The 18,064-nt window shown below is 46.8% G+C and overlaps 1 protein-coding gene across 4 annotated transcripts in view; it reads left to right on the top strand.

The window, feature by feature from the left end:
* tlcd5b (TLC domain containing 5b) overlaps window positions 1–18,064 on the top strand; it is a 47,282-nt gene that overhangs the window by 23,065 nt on the left and 6,153 nt on the right. For 2 of the 4 annotated variants that reach the window (XM_078207356.1, XM_078207353.1), the window contains one exon: window positions 2,400–3,071. In XM_078207356.1, coding sequence (XP_078063482.1) covers window positions 2,400–2,935 — 536 coding nt within the window. In that variant the 3' untranslated portion in view covers window positions 2,936–3,071. Of the gene's footprint in view, window positions 1–2,399; window positions 3,333–18,064 lie in introns of those variants that run through there. The other 2 variants (XR_013496987.1, XM_078207352.1) reach the window with 2 other exon arrangements.

Raw genomic sequence — 18,064 nt, 5'->3', positions numbered from 1 at the left:
CCATCACTATCCTAAAGTTTACAGAATTGTGGTCACTATTTGCCACATGTTCTCCAAATGCAACTTTGATGACCTGACCGGGCTCATTCCCCAGTACTAGGTCCAGTATAGCCCCCTCTCTAGTTGGACTATCAACATATTGTTCCAAAGAACCTTCCTGTACGCATTTTATAAATTCTTCCCCGTCCAGGCCCTCAGCCCTAAGCGATTTCCAGTCTATACAAGGGAAATTAAAGTCTCCCACTACAACAACCCTATTTTATCTGCACCTGTCCAGAATCTCCTTACATATCCGTTCCTCAACTTCCCGTGGGCTGTTGGGAGGCCTGTAGTATACCCCCAGCATAGTGACTGCGCCCTTCCTGTTTCTGAGCTCCACCCACAGTGACTCATTACCTGACCCTTCCATATTGTCCACCCTCTGTACCGCTGTAATTTGCTCCCTAACCAGCATTGCTACTCCCCCACCTCTCCTCGCCTCTCCTCTGTCTCGCCTAAAACACTTATACCCCGGAATATTCAGCTGCCAGTCCTGTCCTTCTTTTAACCAAGTCTCCGGCACTGCAACCACATCCAAGTTCCGCGCAAGCATTAAGGCTCTAAGCTCGTCTGTCTTGCCCGTGACGCTCCTTGCATTGAAGCAGATGCACTCCAGACCTCCAGGCCCACTGAGGTCATCCTCCCCCAGAATGCTCTTCCTCTTAGATAGCCTTGTCTTGGCCCCAACCCCGTCCCCAGCCTCTGTGCTTATTGACCTGTTGTTCTGATCCCCACCCCCCTGCCACATTAGTTTAAACCCACCCGAACCACACTCGCAAAACTCCCAGCTAGGATATTCATACCCCTCCAGTTTAGGTGTAACCCGTCCTTCTTGTACAGGTGCCATCCTCTCTTGAAGACTTCCCAGTGATCCACAAATTCGAAACCCTCCCTCCTGCACCAGTCCTTTAGCCACGCGTTCAGCTGTGCAGTCTCCCTGTTCCTAGCCTCACTAGCTTGTGGCACTGGGAGTAGTCCAGAGATCCTGGAAGGAAAGTCCTGAAGTCAACCCTGTTCCCCTGCCCGAGCCTACCCAACCCCCAGGTTCCTTGGGGGACACTCTATCTGCAGTCTGGCAGTGGCAGTGGGGCACATGGGTACCTCCTTGCTCCCCCATTGGTGTCCAAGGTTCCAAGTCACGCTTGTCAGGATCTGTACCAGATCCCACTGGACCTCGCACTGTGGCGGTTGGGGAGGGGGGGGACCTCGCACTGTGGTGGTTGGGGAGGGGGGGGGACCTCGCACTGTGGCGGTTGGGGAGGGGGGGGACCTCGCACTGTGGCGGTTGGGGAGGGGGGGGACCTCGCACTGTGGCGGTTGGGGAGGGGGGGGGACCTCGCACTGTGGCGGTTGGGGAGGGGGGGGGACCTCGCACTGTGGCGGTTGGGGAGGGGGGGGGACCTCGCACTGTGGCGGTTGGGGAGGGGGGGGGACCTCGCACTGTGGCGGTTGGGGAGGGGGGGGACCTCGCACTGTGGCGGTTGGGGAGGGGGGGGGACCTCGCACTGTGGTGGTTGGGGAGGGGGGGGACATTGCACTGTGGCGGTTGGGGGGGGGACCTCGCACTGTGGCAGTGGGGGGGGTGGGGGGGACCTCACACTGTGGCGGTTGAGGGGGGGGTGGGGGGGGACCTCGCACTGTGGCGGTGGGGAGGGGGTGGGGGGGACCTCGCACTGTGGCGGTTGAGGGGGGGGTGGGGGGGGACCTCACACTGTGGCGGTGGGGGGGGGGACCTCACACTGTGGCGGTGGGGGGGGGGTGGAGGGGGACCTCACACTGTGGCGGTTGAGGGGGGGTGGGGGGGGACCTCGCACTGTGGCAGTGCGGGGGAGGGGGGGGACCTCACACTGTGGCGGTGGGGGGGAGGGGGGGGTATATTGGGAGGCTGGGGCTGCCGACCACAAACCTGTTAATGACACGGAAGTGATATTTAATTGGTATTCATCGTGTTCCCGGCTCCTCCGGCTGGGACCCTGATCAGGGCCAGTTCAGGCAGGGTCTGGCTCCCAGCAACAATCCTGTTTCTGTCCTAATGACCGATTGGCTGGGCAGCAGCAATCCCGGTGTCAGCTAAAGGCAGCAGAGAATCAGGCCCATTAATAACTCCGCTTCTCGCCACGGGTTTACTGTCCGACCTTTGAGTATTTCCAGCATTTTCTGTTTTTATTCAGTTTCGCAAGATCTGCAGTATTTTGATCTTTGTATTGTGTTTTTAGTTTGTTCCAAAGTGGTTTAATACCAAGGAAAATCTGTGGTGCTGCCATTGTGAATGTTTGAAATACTGCCTTTGAGCTGGGGGAAGGTTTTTCAGGTGGAAATCCAAAGTTATAAAAGTTCAATGCAATTTGTTTATTTTTCAGGCTCTCCTAACACAGAGCTTCAGATCCAGGTGCTGTGTCTGTCACTGGGCTATTTTATTTTTGATATGTGTTGGTGTATCTATTTCCAAACGGAGGGTTTAGTGATGCTTGCTCACCACAGCCTCAGCATCCTGGGCATTGTCATGGTGCTGACCTTGGAACGCTCAGCTGTTGAAGTCAACGCCGTTATCTTTGGCAGTGAGGTGACCAATCCATTCCTCCAGACGCGCTGGTTTCTCCGAGAATCTGGCTATTACCACTCTTGGCTGGGAGATGTCGTCGATTTGCTGTTTGTGCTGTTGTTTTTTGGTGTGCGGATCGGGGTTGGAGGCAGGCTGCTGTATTGTGAATTATCCTCCCCTGTGCCTCTCCCTATTGTGAAGCTGGCAGGAGCTGCCATGTATACAGTGTCCTGGATGTTCATGCTGAATATTGGCAGGTTTGCTTGGAGGAAGAGTTATCACAAATACAAGACATGGAGCGAGAGGAGCAGACTCTCTTTACACAACAACGGACACATCAAGAAAGCTTGCTAGCACGTGACAATGGAGAGAATGCAGAGAGGCAGCCAGCGATGTGACTCAACCTCTGGCATCTTCCGTCTCCTCGCTAAGGACTCATTCAAAACCGCTTTTCATCCCATGATTCTTTACCATCAAAGGGTTTCTCAGTAAAGCACATTTCCTGGACATGTTTTCCCAATCACTGAGAGCTCAAATCTCACCGAGACTGACCAATATTTTCAATGGTGTATGAATCACACACAGCCTCAGTATAATATTCATCTCATTCCCTGGCGATGCTACAAGTGGAACAAACATCCTAGTGTCCTGTCTGGTGACCTGGAGTTCTTTTCTACCTGTCAGCTTATCTGTCTTTTGAAGGGTCTCGGGCAATATGGTGATTTCAGACAAACACCATCCGTCACACACGGTGAGTGTCAGGGACATGGGTCACTAGGATGTTATCAGGAGCACAACCCTGGCTGCCCACTGCCCTCTTCGGCCGAGGGGTGGAGGAAGCCAGTTTCCGTAAGGCACCGCAGCTGAAAGCAGGGAACTGAGCTCAGGTGAAGGAAGAAACCTTATAGAACATAGAACATTACAGCGCAGTACAGGCCCTTCGGCCCTCGATGTTGCGCCGACCAGTGGAACCAATCTAAAGCCCCTCTAATCTACACTATTCCAATATCATCCATATGTTTATCCAATAACCATTTGAATGCTCTTAATGTTGATGAGTCCACTACTGCTGCAGGCAGGGCATTCCACGCCCTTACTACTCTCTGAGTAAAGAACCTACCTCTAACATCTGTCCTATATCTCTCACCCCTCAATTTAAAGCTATGTCCCCTCGTGCTAGCCATCACCATCTGAGGAAAAAGGCTCTCACTATCCACCCTATCTAATCCTCTGATCATCTTGTATGCCTCTATTAAGTCACCTCTTAACCTTCTTCTCTCTAACGATAACAACCTCAAGCCCCTCAGCCTTTGCTCATACGATTTTCCCACCATACCCGGCAACATCCTGGTAAATCTCCTCTGCACCCTTTCCAACACTTCCACATCTTTCCTATAATACGGCAACCAGAACTGTACACAATACTCCAAATGCGGCCGCACCAGAGTTTTGTACAGTTGCAGCATGACCTCCTGGCTCCGAAACTCAATCCCTCTACCAATAAAAGCTAACACACCGTACGCCTTCTTAACAACCCTATCAACCTGGGTGCCAACTTTCAGGGATCTATGCACATGGACACCCAGATCCCTCTGTTCATCCACACTGCCAAGTATCTTACCATTAGCCCAGTACTCTGTATTCCTGTTACTCCTTCCAAAGTGAATCACCTCACACTTTTCCACATTAAACTCCATTTGCCACCTCTCAGCCCAGCTCTGCAGCTTATCTATGTCCCTCTGTAACCTGCCACTTCCCTCCGCACTGTCTACAACTCCACCGACTTTAGTGTCATCCGCAAATTTACTAATCCATCCTTCCACGCCCTCATCCAGGTCATTAATAAAAATGACAAACAGCAGTGGCCCCAAAACAGATCCTTGCGGTACACCACTAGTAACTGAACTCCAGGATGAATATTTCCCATCAACCACGACCCTCTGTTTTCTTACAGTGAGCCAATTCCTGATCCACACCACTAAATCACCCTCAATCCCATGTGTCCGTATTTTCTGCAAAAGCTTACCATGGGGAACCTTATCAAACGCTTTGCTGAAATCCATATACACCACATCAACCGCTTTACCCTCATCCACCTCTTTGGTCACCTTCTCAAAGAACTCAATAAGGTTTGTGAGGCACGACCTACCCTTCACAAAACCGTGCTGACTATCCTTAATCAAATTATTCCTTTCTAGGTGATTATGCTCAGCTAATGGCAGAGTGAATTTACTGAACTGTCATTGGTTATCAGGGAGATTTTTCAACTATTGTCTTTTTATTATTTCATCGAGTGATAGAGGTTTACAGCATGGAAACAGGCCCTTTGGCCCAACTTGTCCATGCCACCCAGTTATTATCATTAAGCTAGTCCCAATTGCCCACATTTGGCCCATAGCCCTCTGTACCCATCTTACCCATGTAACTGTCTAAATGCTTTTTAAAAAACAAAATTGTACCACCTCTACTACTACCTCTGGCAGCTTGTTCCAGACACTCACCACCCTCTGTGTGAAACAATTGCCCCTCTGGACACTTTTGTATCTCTCCCCTCTCACCTTAAACCTATGCCCTCTGGTTTTAGACTCCCCTACCTTTGGGAAAAGATATTGACTATCCAACTTCTATATTCCCCATATTTTATAAACCTCTATAAGATCACCCCTAAGCCTTCTACGCTCCAGGGGAAAAATGTCCCAGTCTATTCAGCCTCTCTTTATAACTCATCAAGTCCCGTAGCATCCTAGTAAATCTTTTCCGCACTCTTTCTAGTTTAATAATATCCTTTCTATTATAGGGTGACCAGGACTGTACACAGTATTCCAAGTGTGGCCTTACCAATGTTTTGTACAACTTCAACAAGACGTCCCAATCCCTGTATTCAATGTTCTGACCAATGAAACCAAGCATGCCGAATGCCTTCTTCACCACTCTGTCCACCTGTGACTCCACTTTCAAGGAGCTATGAACATGTACCCCTAGATCTCTTTGTTCTGTAACTCTCCCCAGTGCCCTACCATTAACTGAGTAAGTCCTGCCCTGGTTCAATCTACCAAAATGCATCACCTCGGCATTTGTCTAAATTAAACTCCATCTGCCATTCGTCAGCCCACTGGCCCAATTGATCAAGATCCTGTTGCAATCCTAGATAACCTTCTTCAGTGTCCACTGTGCCACCAATCTTTGTGTCATCTGCAAACTTACTAACCATGCCTCCTAAATTCTCATCCAAATCATTAATATAAATGACAAATAACAGTGGACTCAGCACTGATCCCTAAGGCATGCCGCTGGTCACAGGCCTCCAGTTTGAAAAACAATCCTCTATAACCACACTCTGTCTTCTGTCATAAAGTCAATTTTGTATCCAATTGACTACTTCACCCTGGATCCTGTGAGATTTAATCTTATGCAACTTCATACCATGCAGTACCTTGTCAAAGGAATGCGGTTGTTTCTGGCTGAGCCTTGGACTGGGTGGCTTGCTAGGCCATTTAAGAATCAACCACTAAGATAAAGGCTAAATATTTTGGATGCTGGAATCTGAAACAAAAACAGAAAATGCTGGAGAAACTCAGCAGGTCTGACAGCGAATGTGGAGAGAGAATAAAGCCAATATTTCAAGTCTTGATCAGAACTCTGATAACGGGTAATCCCGACTCTACATTGGTTCTATTCTCTCTCCACAGGTGCTGTCCCACCTGCTGAGACTCTGCAGCATTTTCTGTTTTTGTTTAAGAGTCGACCACATTGCTGTGGGTCTGGAATCACATGTAGGCCAGAGCAGGTGAATAGTATTGGTGAACCTGGTGGGTTTTCACCACAACCAGCAATGGTTTCATGGTCATTGTAGACTTTGCATTCCAGATTTTTTGAAAGAGAGATAAGCTGACAGATAGAAAAGAACTTCAGGTCAGCAGACAAATCGCAGCCAGAGATGGTCAAATGTCACCATCCACCGCCACCCCCCCCCCACCCCCCCACCCACCCCCCCCCCCCGTGACCCCCCACCCCCCCCCGCGACCCCGGCTCCAGCAAATCAGTGCCACTGGGAAGCTGAATAAATGAAGTTGCGGATGGTACAGTTTTTGTATGATCCATCAGACATAAGGGCTTATTTCATACTTAATGATCTGAAAGATATACATATTCAACTAAAGTTGGATGGGATTGAAGGAAAGAGGCTTTGAAGGGATGGTGGAACGTGGTGATAAATTTGATTGAGACTGTTTGCCTGTGAGGAGGGTAAAGGGTGACACAGATTGGATGGACCAAATGGCCATTTCCGTGGTGTGTATAACTCCTGCTTCAGTTCAGTTTGATGATTTGTTGGTGACAGATTTCTCCATCGTGCCTGGGCTGGTTCTCGTTCACCTACTTCAGCTGATGCCTCTTCATGGCTCATTCCACATTCTTCCACATGTTTTTCTTCAAGTGGTTATCTAACTTCCCCCTGAATGTCACATTGCGATTGTCACAACAAGAAGCTCATCTTACTGCAGAGATCCTGACTTCCTGATCCACTCAGAGTGGAAATAATCAATCACTATTCACTCTCTCAAACCCAGTCATCACCTTAAGCACTTTAGTTCAATCTCCTTGTAACTCTTGCATTTTAACCAAAGCCTCCCATTTCTGGCAACACCTAGTAAGCCTTCCTGCAGCTGTTAAAGGAAGAGGCCATTCAGCCCCTCAAATCTGTCACACAGGCACAGGAGGCCATTCTGCCCCTCGAACCTATCACACAGACACAGGAGGCCATTCTGCCCCTCAACCCTGCTACACAGTCATTCAATTCTTCAAACTTGTTCTGCAGTTCTCACATCCTTTTTTGAACCAAGTTTCCAAAAATGCAACTGTGACCTCACAATGTTGTGAGGCAGCTTCTTGTCTCTGTATTTAGCACCTGATATATATAACCCATCATCCCTTTTCCCATTTTTTATAACTGTCCTCCTCCAGTTCTACTCTCCAGTCTGCGTCCCTCAGCCAATCTTTTCTTGCACTCAATATGACTTTTTTTTTGAGTTGAACAGAACATTCATTTCCTTCCTTCCTTCAGCCATTGCTACCACTTTACCTTTAACACCATTGATCTTAATCACTGCACCAAGTAACTTATGATGCAACTTATCAATTAAAATTAATCATATATAGATTTCCTTTGTCTAATCTGCAACAATATTTTCAGGAAGTGAATATAATTCCTGCCCCATAAGTGCTTGTATTGGAGCAGTATGCACAGTGAGCAGTAAAGTGGAGTTGAAGCACAATCAGATTAACCATGATCTTGTTGAAGCAGGCTGAAGGAGCTGACTGGCCAACTCCTGCTCCTATTTCTGATGTTCTGACACTGAGATGTTGCTAGGAGAGCTGATGTTGCAATTTGAGCTAGATTCCAGCAGGTGGCAATGTGTGCCCAGATCTGCTGGTGGTTCTGGTGTGAAAGTGGAAGTTCTCTGGTGGTGACTGGGAGTGCGGCAGTTGCACAGATTAACCATCACTTAAACCACAACAATGTTCTGAAGCTGCTTTCATATTTAACTACAGTTATACCTTCTACCCAAAGGGTGGCAAAGAGGTTTGAGAGCATCGTGATTATGTTAATGGACTAGTTCCGGTCACACCAGGCAACTGGAGAAATTAGATTTGATTAAATAAATCCGTAATCTCAGCGAAGGAAACTATTGGATTGTTTTATAGAAACAACTAATGTCACTGACGTCCTTTCAGAAAGGGAATCGGCTCTGCCGATAAATGCTGGTTTTGTCAATGACACCCATATCACACGAATGAATAAATGCAAATTTTGGCACAGTGGTTAGCGCTGCTGCCTCACACCCCCCCCCCCCCCCCCCGGGGACCCGGGTTCGATTCCCGGCTTGGGTCACTGTCTGTGTGGAGTCAGCACGTTCTCCCCATGTCTGTGTGGGTTTCCTCCGGGTGCTCCAGTTTCCTCCCACAGTCCAAAGATGTGCAGGTTAGGCCGTGATAAATTGCCCCTTAGTGTCAGGGGCACTAGCTAGGGTAAATGCCTGGCGTTATGCGGTTAGGGTGTGATTGTGGTCGGTGCAGACTCGATGGGCCAAATGGCCTCCTCCTGCACTGTAGGGTTCTATGTTTTATGTTCAGAGGAGTTGCATTGAAGGTTATTGAAGGAAGTGAGAGTGGAGGTGACAGAGGCACTGGTCATAATCTTCCAGATTTCTATCCATGTTGACACTGATCCCCCATCGTTTGGGTGGATCTTATTGCGAGAGGTGATGGCGCTAACTCCGGAATTACAGGATTTTGATAACCTTTGCAGGATGTTGAGTTTTTCTTTTGATGCCGAAAGGTTTGCTCGCTCCCAGTTCAGGTGAAAATTGACATTCCGTATTTAATTGGGAGTAGCCACATGGATAGGGTTACACAAACAGTTCAATCCATTGGAATCTGCTGTTCTATCGTCCTGTTTGTGTAACAGAATGGCTTCCTCCTGTGAGAGCTTCAGTAAGGCTCACCCGGTGTAGCCAGAGATCGGAGGCTTTCTTTAAGATGCATCAATTATATGGAAATCCAACAGAAATGCTTAACGCTATGGCTGGGTAAAGAGTGATAGATTATTTCCACAAAGTGTGAATCAGGAAGTTAAGATCTCTGCAATGAGCCTAAATTCCAGCATTTTAGAACTGGGTTGATATTCAGTGGGATCCTCAAGCAGGGGACCCCCCCTCCCCCCCCATTCTCATCAACCCCTCAAGCCTGTTCTCCCAGTAGACTCACTAAATCAGACTAAGGATCTGTTAGATGATCAAGAAAGAATCCAGAACATGTTCCTCTGGATGTAAAAGGCAGTGGCCATTGCTTTGGTCACTGAGAGGAAGAGAAGGAGATTGTTATCGTGCAAATGGTCATTAGATACGGAATGATTTTCCACAGCTGAATTGCGACTGAATCTCATTGTGACATTCAAGGTGGAATTCAGGAAGCTGGGGAAGGAGCTGGGTAAACGGCACGAGCAAGCTGGTCTAATGCCTCCATTTGTTACTAACAAGTCATCAAAGTGAACTGAAGCAAGAATTTAACTCATAATAGAAAATGGCCATTCTGTCCATCCAATCCGTGTCAACCTGTACCCTCCACTCAGGCAAACAGTCTCAGATATATTTACACACCCTGCTTCAACATCCCTTCAAACCCGCTTTCCTTCAATCTTCCTCCTTCAATCTAATCTCAAATGTTGACACAGTTTCAGGCTAAACCTTTAACCGTGGGAATGAATCCCACTCTTTGCGAATAGGTTTCTCTCCGTCTGCTTTAAATCTCCTACAATCAACCTCTGTTCTTGACCCCTCAACTGCTGTGTTTTAAAATTCATTTATGGGATGTGGGTGTCGCAGGCTGGGCCAGCATTCATTGCCCATTAGTAACTGAGGGTGACTATAGCAGGTTGACAGTTACTCAGTGTGAGTGCCGTAGAGCTCAGCACAGGGTCCAAAGAGAGGTGGAGAGCTTCCATCTTAAAACCTCCATCAGGGTACAGCTCCTGAAGGGCTGGTACCTTCTCCCCTCTGATGCTCTCCTTGTGTTCCACTCCTCTCCATCATTGTCTCATCTTCCTCTCCCTCACCCCCTCCCAGCTCACTCACCCCCTCCCAGCTCACTCACCCCCCTCCCAGCTCACTCACCCCCCTCCCAGCTCACTCACCCCCCTCCCAGCTCACTCACCCCCCTCCCAGCTCACTCACCCCCCTCCCAGCTCACTCACCCCCCTCCCAGCTCACTCACCCCCCTCCCAGCTCACTCACCCCCCTCCCAGCTCACTCACCCCCCTCCCAGCTCACTCACCCCCCTCCCAGCTCACTCACCCCCCTCCCAGCTCACTCACCCCCCTCCCAGCTCACTCACCCCCCCCCAGCTCACTCACCCCCCCCCAGCTCACTCACCCCCCCCCAGCTCACTCACCCCTCTCCCAGCTCACTCACCCCTCTCCCAGCTCACTCACCCCTCTCCCAGCTCACTCACCCCTCTCCCAGCTCACTCACCCCTCTCCCAGCTCACTCACCCCTCTCCCAGCTCACTCACCCCTCTCCCAGCTCACTCACCCCTCTCCCAGCTCACTCACCCCTCTCCCAGCTCACTCACCCCTCTCCCAGCTCACTCACCCCTCTCCCAGCTCACTCACCCCTCTCCCAGCTCACTCACCCCTCTCCCAGCTCACTCACCCCCTCCCAGCTCACTCACCCCCCTCCCAGCTCACTCACCCCCCTCCCAGCTCACTCACCCCCCTCCCAGCTCACTCACCCCCTCCCAGCTCACTCACCCCTCTCCCAGCTCACTCACCCCTCTCCCAGCTCACTCACCCCTCTCCCAGCTCACTCACCCCTCTCCCAGCTCACTCACCCCTCTCCCAGCTCACTCACCCCTCTCCCAGCTCACTCACCCCTCTCCCAGCTCACTCACCCCTCTCCCAGCTCACTCACCCCTCTCCCAGCTCACTCACCCCTCTCCCAGCTCACTCACCCCTCTCCCAGCTCACTCACCCCCTCCCAGCTCACTCACCCCCCTCCCAGCTCACTCACCCCTCTCCCAGCTCACTCACCCCTCTCCCAGCTCACTCACCCCCCTCCCAGCTCACTCACCCCCCTCCCAGCTCACTCACTCCAATTTCCGCCTCTCTCCTCACTGATCCTCACCCCTACCCTCTTTAATAAATGAATGGAACAGAAAAGTGGAGTGGAATATTTCTGAATTATTGGATTCAGACTTTGGATCTCAATCTTGGTGAAGATTGAGAAACAGCCAGAGTCCGATCCTCACTGACAGATTTCAGCTCTGTGTTAGAGTGGTTTAAAATCAGACTCAGAGTCTTCACACTTTAGAACAAAGACCAGAAGTTTACATTTGGGGATGGAGTTAGTTTAAAGTAGAATTATGCGGGATGCGTTGGGCATGCTTCCTGATGTCATCACACCAGTTCAAGGCCAACAATCAAGAAGCCAATTTAAATGAATTAAACAAGGTTAGCTGGCAAGCCTATTGGCAAGGAGGCCTTTATTGTTTAACTTGCAGCCTTGATCAGGATGCAAGGTCACAGCTCAATGTGGGGACTGAAGTCTCTGTCTGTTGTGAGACTACTTTCTGTCTGATTGTGCTGTCTGGGCACTCGTGGCGTCGTTTTTCTGTTGATATTTATTTTAATTTTAACCCTGGCAGTGTTCAGCCTATCGCAGCGTGTTTCACGCTCGCTGGCCGTTGACAGCTATTGTGGAATCACGCTGTGGGACTGACCGTGTCTGGAGCGAGTTTTATGCTCGCTCGGAGCCCACCAATGTGCAGGCACCAGACGGGTGAAAGATTCAGGTTACAAACTTCTTGTTGACGTGAAGAGAATAGAAGCTGATCCCAGCACAAAGGATTGATCAGTTTCTGAATTGACAAGTAAATGGATTGTTCATTGATTAGCTCACTGTTAATCATGACAACTGCTGAGTCGTTACTAGGAGAGATATTTAATGTGGTGAACATGTTGTAAAGCACATTCAAAGCAGAATTTAATACCTCATCATTCACATCTTAAAATCTGACGAACCTTTTCTGCTTTGATGATTATAAAACACCAATATCAGCCCCTATTATTAAACAACGGCCACTTATTCTATTTCATAAGTGATCAGAATCATAGTAACAGCTGGAGTAACAGCTGGAGTAACAGTAGAGTTGTATTATTTTGCACAATGTACTCAATAGAAGGGAAGTCTATTTGTAAATAAGAATATAAAAGAAGATAAATGCCCTTCAGATTCACAGATTCTCAGATACTTGGCATCTTGGGCACTCAGACTTGCGAATGTCAGCTCCCTCAGTGCACAGAGTAAACAGCTGTATCCAGAACATAATACAGGGAGCGCGTACTGAAGTAACATTAAATGTTTCATTGAACAAATCTTCACTGACAAATGATGTATTATATTCCATTTCTATTTAGTAAAGAAAGAAAAATGTACTTCAATGCGCATGTTTTTCATTGTTTTAAATAATGTGATCATTGAGCAGGATTTAAAGAAAGTTGGATAAATACTTGAAAAGGAAATATAGAAAATGGGGAAATGACGGGAGAATGGGATTAATTAAACTTTTAAAGAGCTTGCATAGGTCTAATGGGCCAAATGGTCTCCACCTGTGTTGCAACATTCAATGGTTCAAAATCGCTTCTCGGCCTTTTGGCTAAGATCAAGCGTTGGATCGAGCCCAAGATGAGGGGGAGGGGGTGGGGGCGATGCCTCATCCTGTCAGCTTGGGTCTTGTTTGTCTCTCTTTTGGGGACTATGAATTGTATTCAATTGGATTTTGAATTTGGTTTTTGGAGTAAGCAAGGAATGGATTCAGGTTTGCTCGGTCCACTCTGAGCGTTGGCTTTGTAACTTTAAGAATGGATTAAAATATTTTTTAAAAACCTTCTGATCAGAGTTGGAAGCTGGCTTCTGATGCTAATCAAACAGAAAACTACCCTCTTAACATCATACATCAAAAAGACTCCAACTTGTGATCCATGATACAAAGGAAGTTCCTCCTGACAGGACTCCTCACAGGGAGCAGAGGAACACCAGCTGCCGTGAGATACATTCACATGTCCAGTGTGACTCTTAGTGAATGGCTGATGGATCAATATTAGGGAACGGGTGTGTAATGTCCTAACTATGCTAGGGGTTGTGGGTTTTAACAAAAAGAAAAGAATGTGGTTTGCACGTGTAGATTCAAAGTAACAACAAGGTTTAATGAAAGAGATGTTCTCTGCACAGAATACAAACTGGAAGTTAAACAGCCGTGTCTACAACACTCCAATGGTATCACCATCAAATCATGTGATCAGCTCTTAAAGTAACTTGCAACCCTTTTAAATATATAACATCCCTCCCCTTTACTTCTGTGATCATGATAACAAATCACTACCATGTTATACATAAGATCAATAATACTCTGTACACAGTGCTATGCGCCATTAATCATTATGCGCATTCAATAAGAAAGTCCAACAGGAGGACATCTGTTCCTCTTTGATTGTTTACAATGTTTGGAATTTGGCTGTCCTTGACCCTAAAAGTATAATTTAATCTTCAGTAGACACTTCTCCTCTTAGAACTAATTCTGCATCATTTTCACATAGCAAAGGCACAATCGCCAGGCAACTCAGATTCAACTAAGAATTCTGTAGTCATACTCATAGCACTAGGGACTAAAGGAGTTGGTACCTCTGGAGATGATTTGAGAAATCAGTTTGAGATGACAGCAATTGATCAGCATGGCGTCACTAAACTAGTTCATCTTTGGTTTAAACTGTGTAAGAAATTGGACCTGTTTTTGCTGAAACTATGGCTGGTACCCATTTCCCACTCCTGACATAATTACATGCGAACAATGCTTGATCTTCTTGTTGAAATTAGTATTGTTTTCCCATCGCTTATCATCTGGCAACTTGAGATTGTTGTTGAAGCTCTACTATCTCTGAAGTTTCTGGAGGTAATAACAAATTAAATGTTGTTCTCAAGTTTCTCTTTAAGAATATTGATGTAGGTGAACTTTGGGTAGTTGTTATGAGTAGTGTTTCTATTAGTTGCCAAAAGGCTATTCACACGATGTGAGAATGACCATTGCTCTTTTAAAGCTTTTAAAGAATCATTCAAGGATTGTACGAATCTTTCAGCTAATCCATTGGTTGATGGATGGTAAGGTGCAGATTTTATATGCTGCATACCATTTACTTTGAGATAATTGACAAATTCTTGTGAAGTAAACTGTGAACAATTATCGCTATCAATCTGTTCCAGTTTAACAAATCTTGCAAAGATTTCATCAAGTTTTTCAATAGTTTGTTCAGATTTAGTAGATCTCATGATAACAATCTCTGGCCACTTTGAGTGTGCATCAATTATGACTAAAGACATGTAACTCTCAAACAGACCAGCAAAGTCTACCTGCAAGCGTTGCCATGACATTTTAGGCCCCTCCCAAGGGTGTAAAGGAGATATCGGTGCTGTATTTCTTATTCATGCGCGGGATTGACACACTCCCACTTCTTCAATCTGAGCATCCAGACCCGGCCACCAAAAACAAACTATGGATGTCCTTCATGTAGTTGTTCAAGAACTTTTCCACACAGAGTAGGAGGAATGATCACTCGGATTCCCGACAACCCACCTTGGACAGTCAACTCCATCTTTCTTGACACACATGGTTTCAAATCAGGATGCGGACGATGCCTATCGTTTCTTTCAATACCATATCCATTATCTTCCCCGTCATGGCATCATTTCTGGTGTGTCTCTGAACTTGAGAAGCTGTCACAGGCAAATGATCTACCTGCGAAAATTAAAGAGTATTAGCAAAACTAGTTGGTCACATCTGCTCAATAGGTAAAGGTAAGTGTTATAAAGCAACAGCATTAGCTTGGCACTCTGATTGACAATCATTTATATTGTAAGAATGTGCAGATAAGATAAGTGACCATCTTAGCAATCAGCTAGCAGTGAACAATGGTATATCTTTATACAGCCCAAAAATAGCAGTTAAGGGTCGATGATCAGTCAATAATGTGAAATGATGACCATATAAATAATGATGTAACCTCTCTATGTCAAAAATTATACTCAGTGTTTTTACTAGCTGAGCATAGTTAGATCAGCACAAGTCAAAGCACATGAAGCAAAAGTTATTCATCATTCTCCCGAAGACATAATATGTGAAACTACTGCTCCTACTTCATAAGGCAAGCAAGTAGAAATGGTAGCTTTAGATTAAATTTACCAATACTTCAGACTTCTGCAAAGAATCCATGTATGCTTTCCCACATTCTGTTGTCCAGTCCCATGACTGTTTAACACACAGTAAATTATGCAATGGCTTCCACAATGTATCTGAGTTAGGAACAAGTTTGCCATAATAATTAATTAATCCTGGAAAGGACCTCAACTGCTTCACATTCATTGGACGTGATGCTTCTAAAATAGCGTCCATCTTTTTAGGTATTTTATGTAGGACTTTGCTATCAAAACGATACAAATACTGGACTGACATCTAGAAAAATTCACATTTTTCTTTTTTAATATGCAGACCCTGTGCTTGAAGACATTCCATTGTTGCTTCTAAATGATTCAGGTATTACATCAGATTTATGAATAGGGTTTTGAGTATTGGTAAGCTTAATAGTATTGAAAAGTTGGTTAATAGCAGCATTGTTAACTAATCAATATGGGAATGGTAGGGCTGGGCAGAACTCTAGAGTGCGCATCCTGCACTATGTGGGAACTCAAGGATACATCCAATGTTCTGGATAACCATATGTACAGAAGTGTCGTCAACAGATTGAGCTCCATGATTCAGAACTTCAGCAGCAGCTAGTATCATTGTGGTGCATCTGTGAGGTTGAGAGCTTCATAGATAGCATGTTTATAGGTGTGGTCATCCCATAGCTTAAGTGTATGCAGGAAGAGAAGGAATGGGTGACTACCAGGGAGTCAAAAAAGCACAGGCCAGTAGAATAGGAGTCCCCTGAGTATATGCCAATCTCCAACCTATATTCAGTTCTAATTACTGATGAGGGTGATGGTTCCTCTTGGGACTGCAGCCAGAGACAAATCCATGGCACCATGGGTGACTCAGCCCAACAGGAGGAAAGTACAGAGAAGACTGGAAGCGCAATAGTTAAAGGAGATCCAATAGTTAGGGGAATAGATAGGTGCTTCCAGCTGCAGAGGCAAATCTAGGATGGTGTCAGGGTCAAGGGTGTCTGTGAGCTGCTTCAGAGCACTCTAACAAGGATGGTGAGCAGCCAGCCAGCAGATCCATCTCAACCCCCACTGAATGTCCCCAGCATCACAGAAGCCACGTGATATCAATAAACGGCTGAAGGCATTGTATACTGCAAAGGCAACGGGCCCTCTCAACATTCTAGCATTAGTACTGAAGACTTGTGCTCCAAAACTAACCATGCCCCTAACCAAGCTGTTCCAGCATAGCTGCAACCCTGCTATCTACCAGGCAATGTGGAAAATTGTCCAGGCGTGTGCTGTCCATAAGAACATAAAATATAGGAGTAGAGTTAGGCCATTTGGCCCATCGAGTCTACTCCACCATTCAATCATGGCCGATATGATTCTCATCACCATTCTCCTGCCTTCCCCCCGTAACCCCTGATCCCCTTGTTGATTGAGAACCTATCTATCTCTGCTTAAAGACACTCAATTACTCTCCTCCACAGTCCCCTTTGGCAGAGTTTCACAGATTCACCACTCTCTAGCTGAAGAAATTCCTCCTCATAGTTTTAAAGGATCGTCCCTTCACTCTGAGGTTGTGCCCTCAAGGTCTAGTCTCTCCCACTATTGGAATCATCCTCTCCATGGCCACTCTATCTAGGCTTCTCAGTATTCAGTATTTCAATCAGATCCCCCTCGTCCTTCTAAACTCCGAGTATAGACCCAGACTCCTCAAATGACAAACCCTTCATTCCTGGGATCATTCTTGTGAACCTCCTCTGGACGACGCCTCCCCCCCCCCCCCCCCCCCCCCACACCCACCCCAAACACAATATTCCAAATGGGGTCTGACCAGAGCCTTATATAGCCTCAACAGTACATCCCTGCTCTTGTATTCTAGCCCTCTAGAAATGAATGCTAATATTGAATTTGCCTTCCCAACTGCCAACTGAAACATAGAACATAGAAAAACTACAGCACAAAACAGGCCCTTCGGCCCCACAAGTTGTGCCGAACATATCCCTCCCTTTTAGGCCTACCTATAACTCTCCATCCTATTAAGTCCCATGTACTCATCCAGGAGTCTCATGAACCTGCATGTTAACTTTAAGAGAGTCCTGAACCAGGACTCCAAAGTCCCTTTGTGCTTCCGATTTCCGAAGCCTTTCCCCATTTTGAAGATAGCCTACGCCGCTATTCTTCCTACCAAAGTGTGTAACCTCACACTTTCCCACATTGTATTCCATCTGCCACTTCTTTGCCCACTCTCCTAACCTGTCCAAGTCCTTCTGCAGCCCCCCCGCTTCCTCAACACTACCTGTCCCTCTACATATCTTTGTATTATCCGGAAATTTAGCAACCATGCTCTCAGTTCCAGATCATTAATGTATATAGTGAAAAGTCCAACACTAACCCCTGTGGAACACCCCTAGTCACCAGTTGCCATCCTGAAAAGACCCACTTATTCCCACTCTCTGCCTTCTGCCTGTCAGCCAATCTTCTATCCATGCCAGTACCTTGCCTCTAACACCATTGGCTCTGAGCTTATTTAGCAGCCTCCTGAAGACACCTGTCAAAGGCTTTCTGGAAATCCAAATAAATCACATCCACTGGCTCTCCTTTGTCTAACTTCTTTGTTACCTCCTCAAAGAATTCTAACAGATTTGTCAGACATAACCTCCCTTTGATGAAGCCGTGCTGACTCAGCCCTAATTTACCATGCATTTCCAAGTACCCAGCAATTTCATCC

Source organism: Mustelus asterias, unplaced genomic scaffold, assembly GCF_964213995.1.
Source record: "Mustelus asterias unplaced genomic scaffold, sMusAst1.hap1.1 HAP1_SCAFFOLD_2237, whole genome shotgun sequence".
NCBI lineage: Eukaryota > Metazoa > Chordata > Chondrichthyes > Carcharhiniformes > Triakidae > Mustelus > Mustelus asterias.
This window is presented reverse-complemented; position numbering and strand designations above follow the sequence as displayed.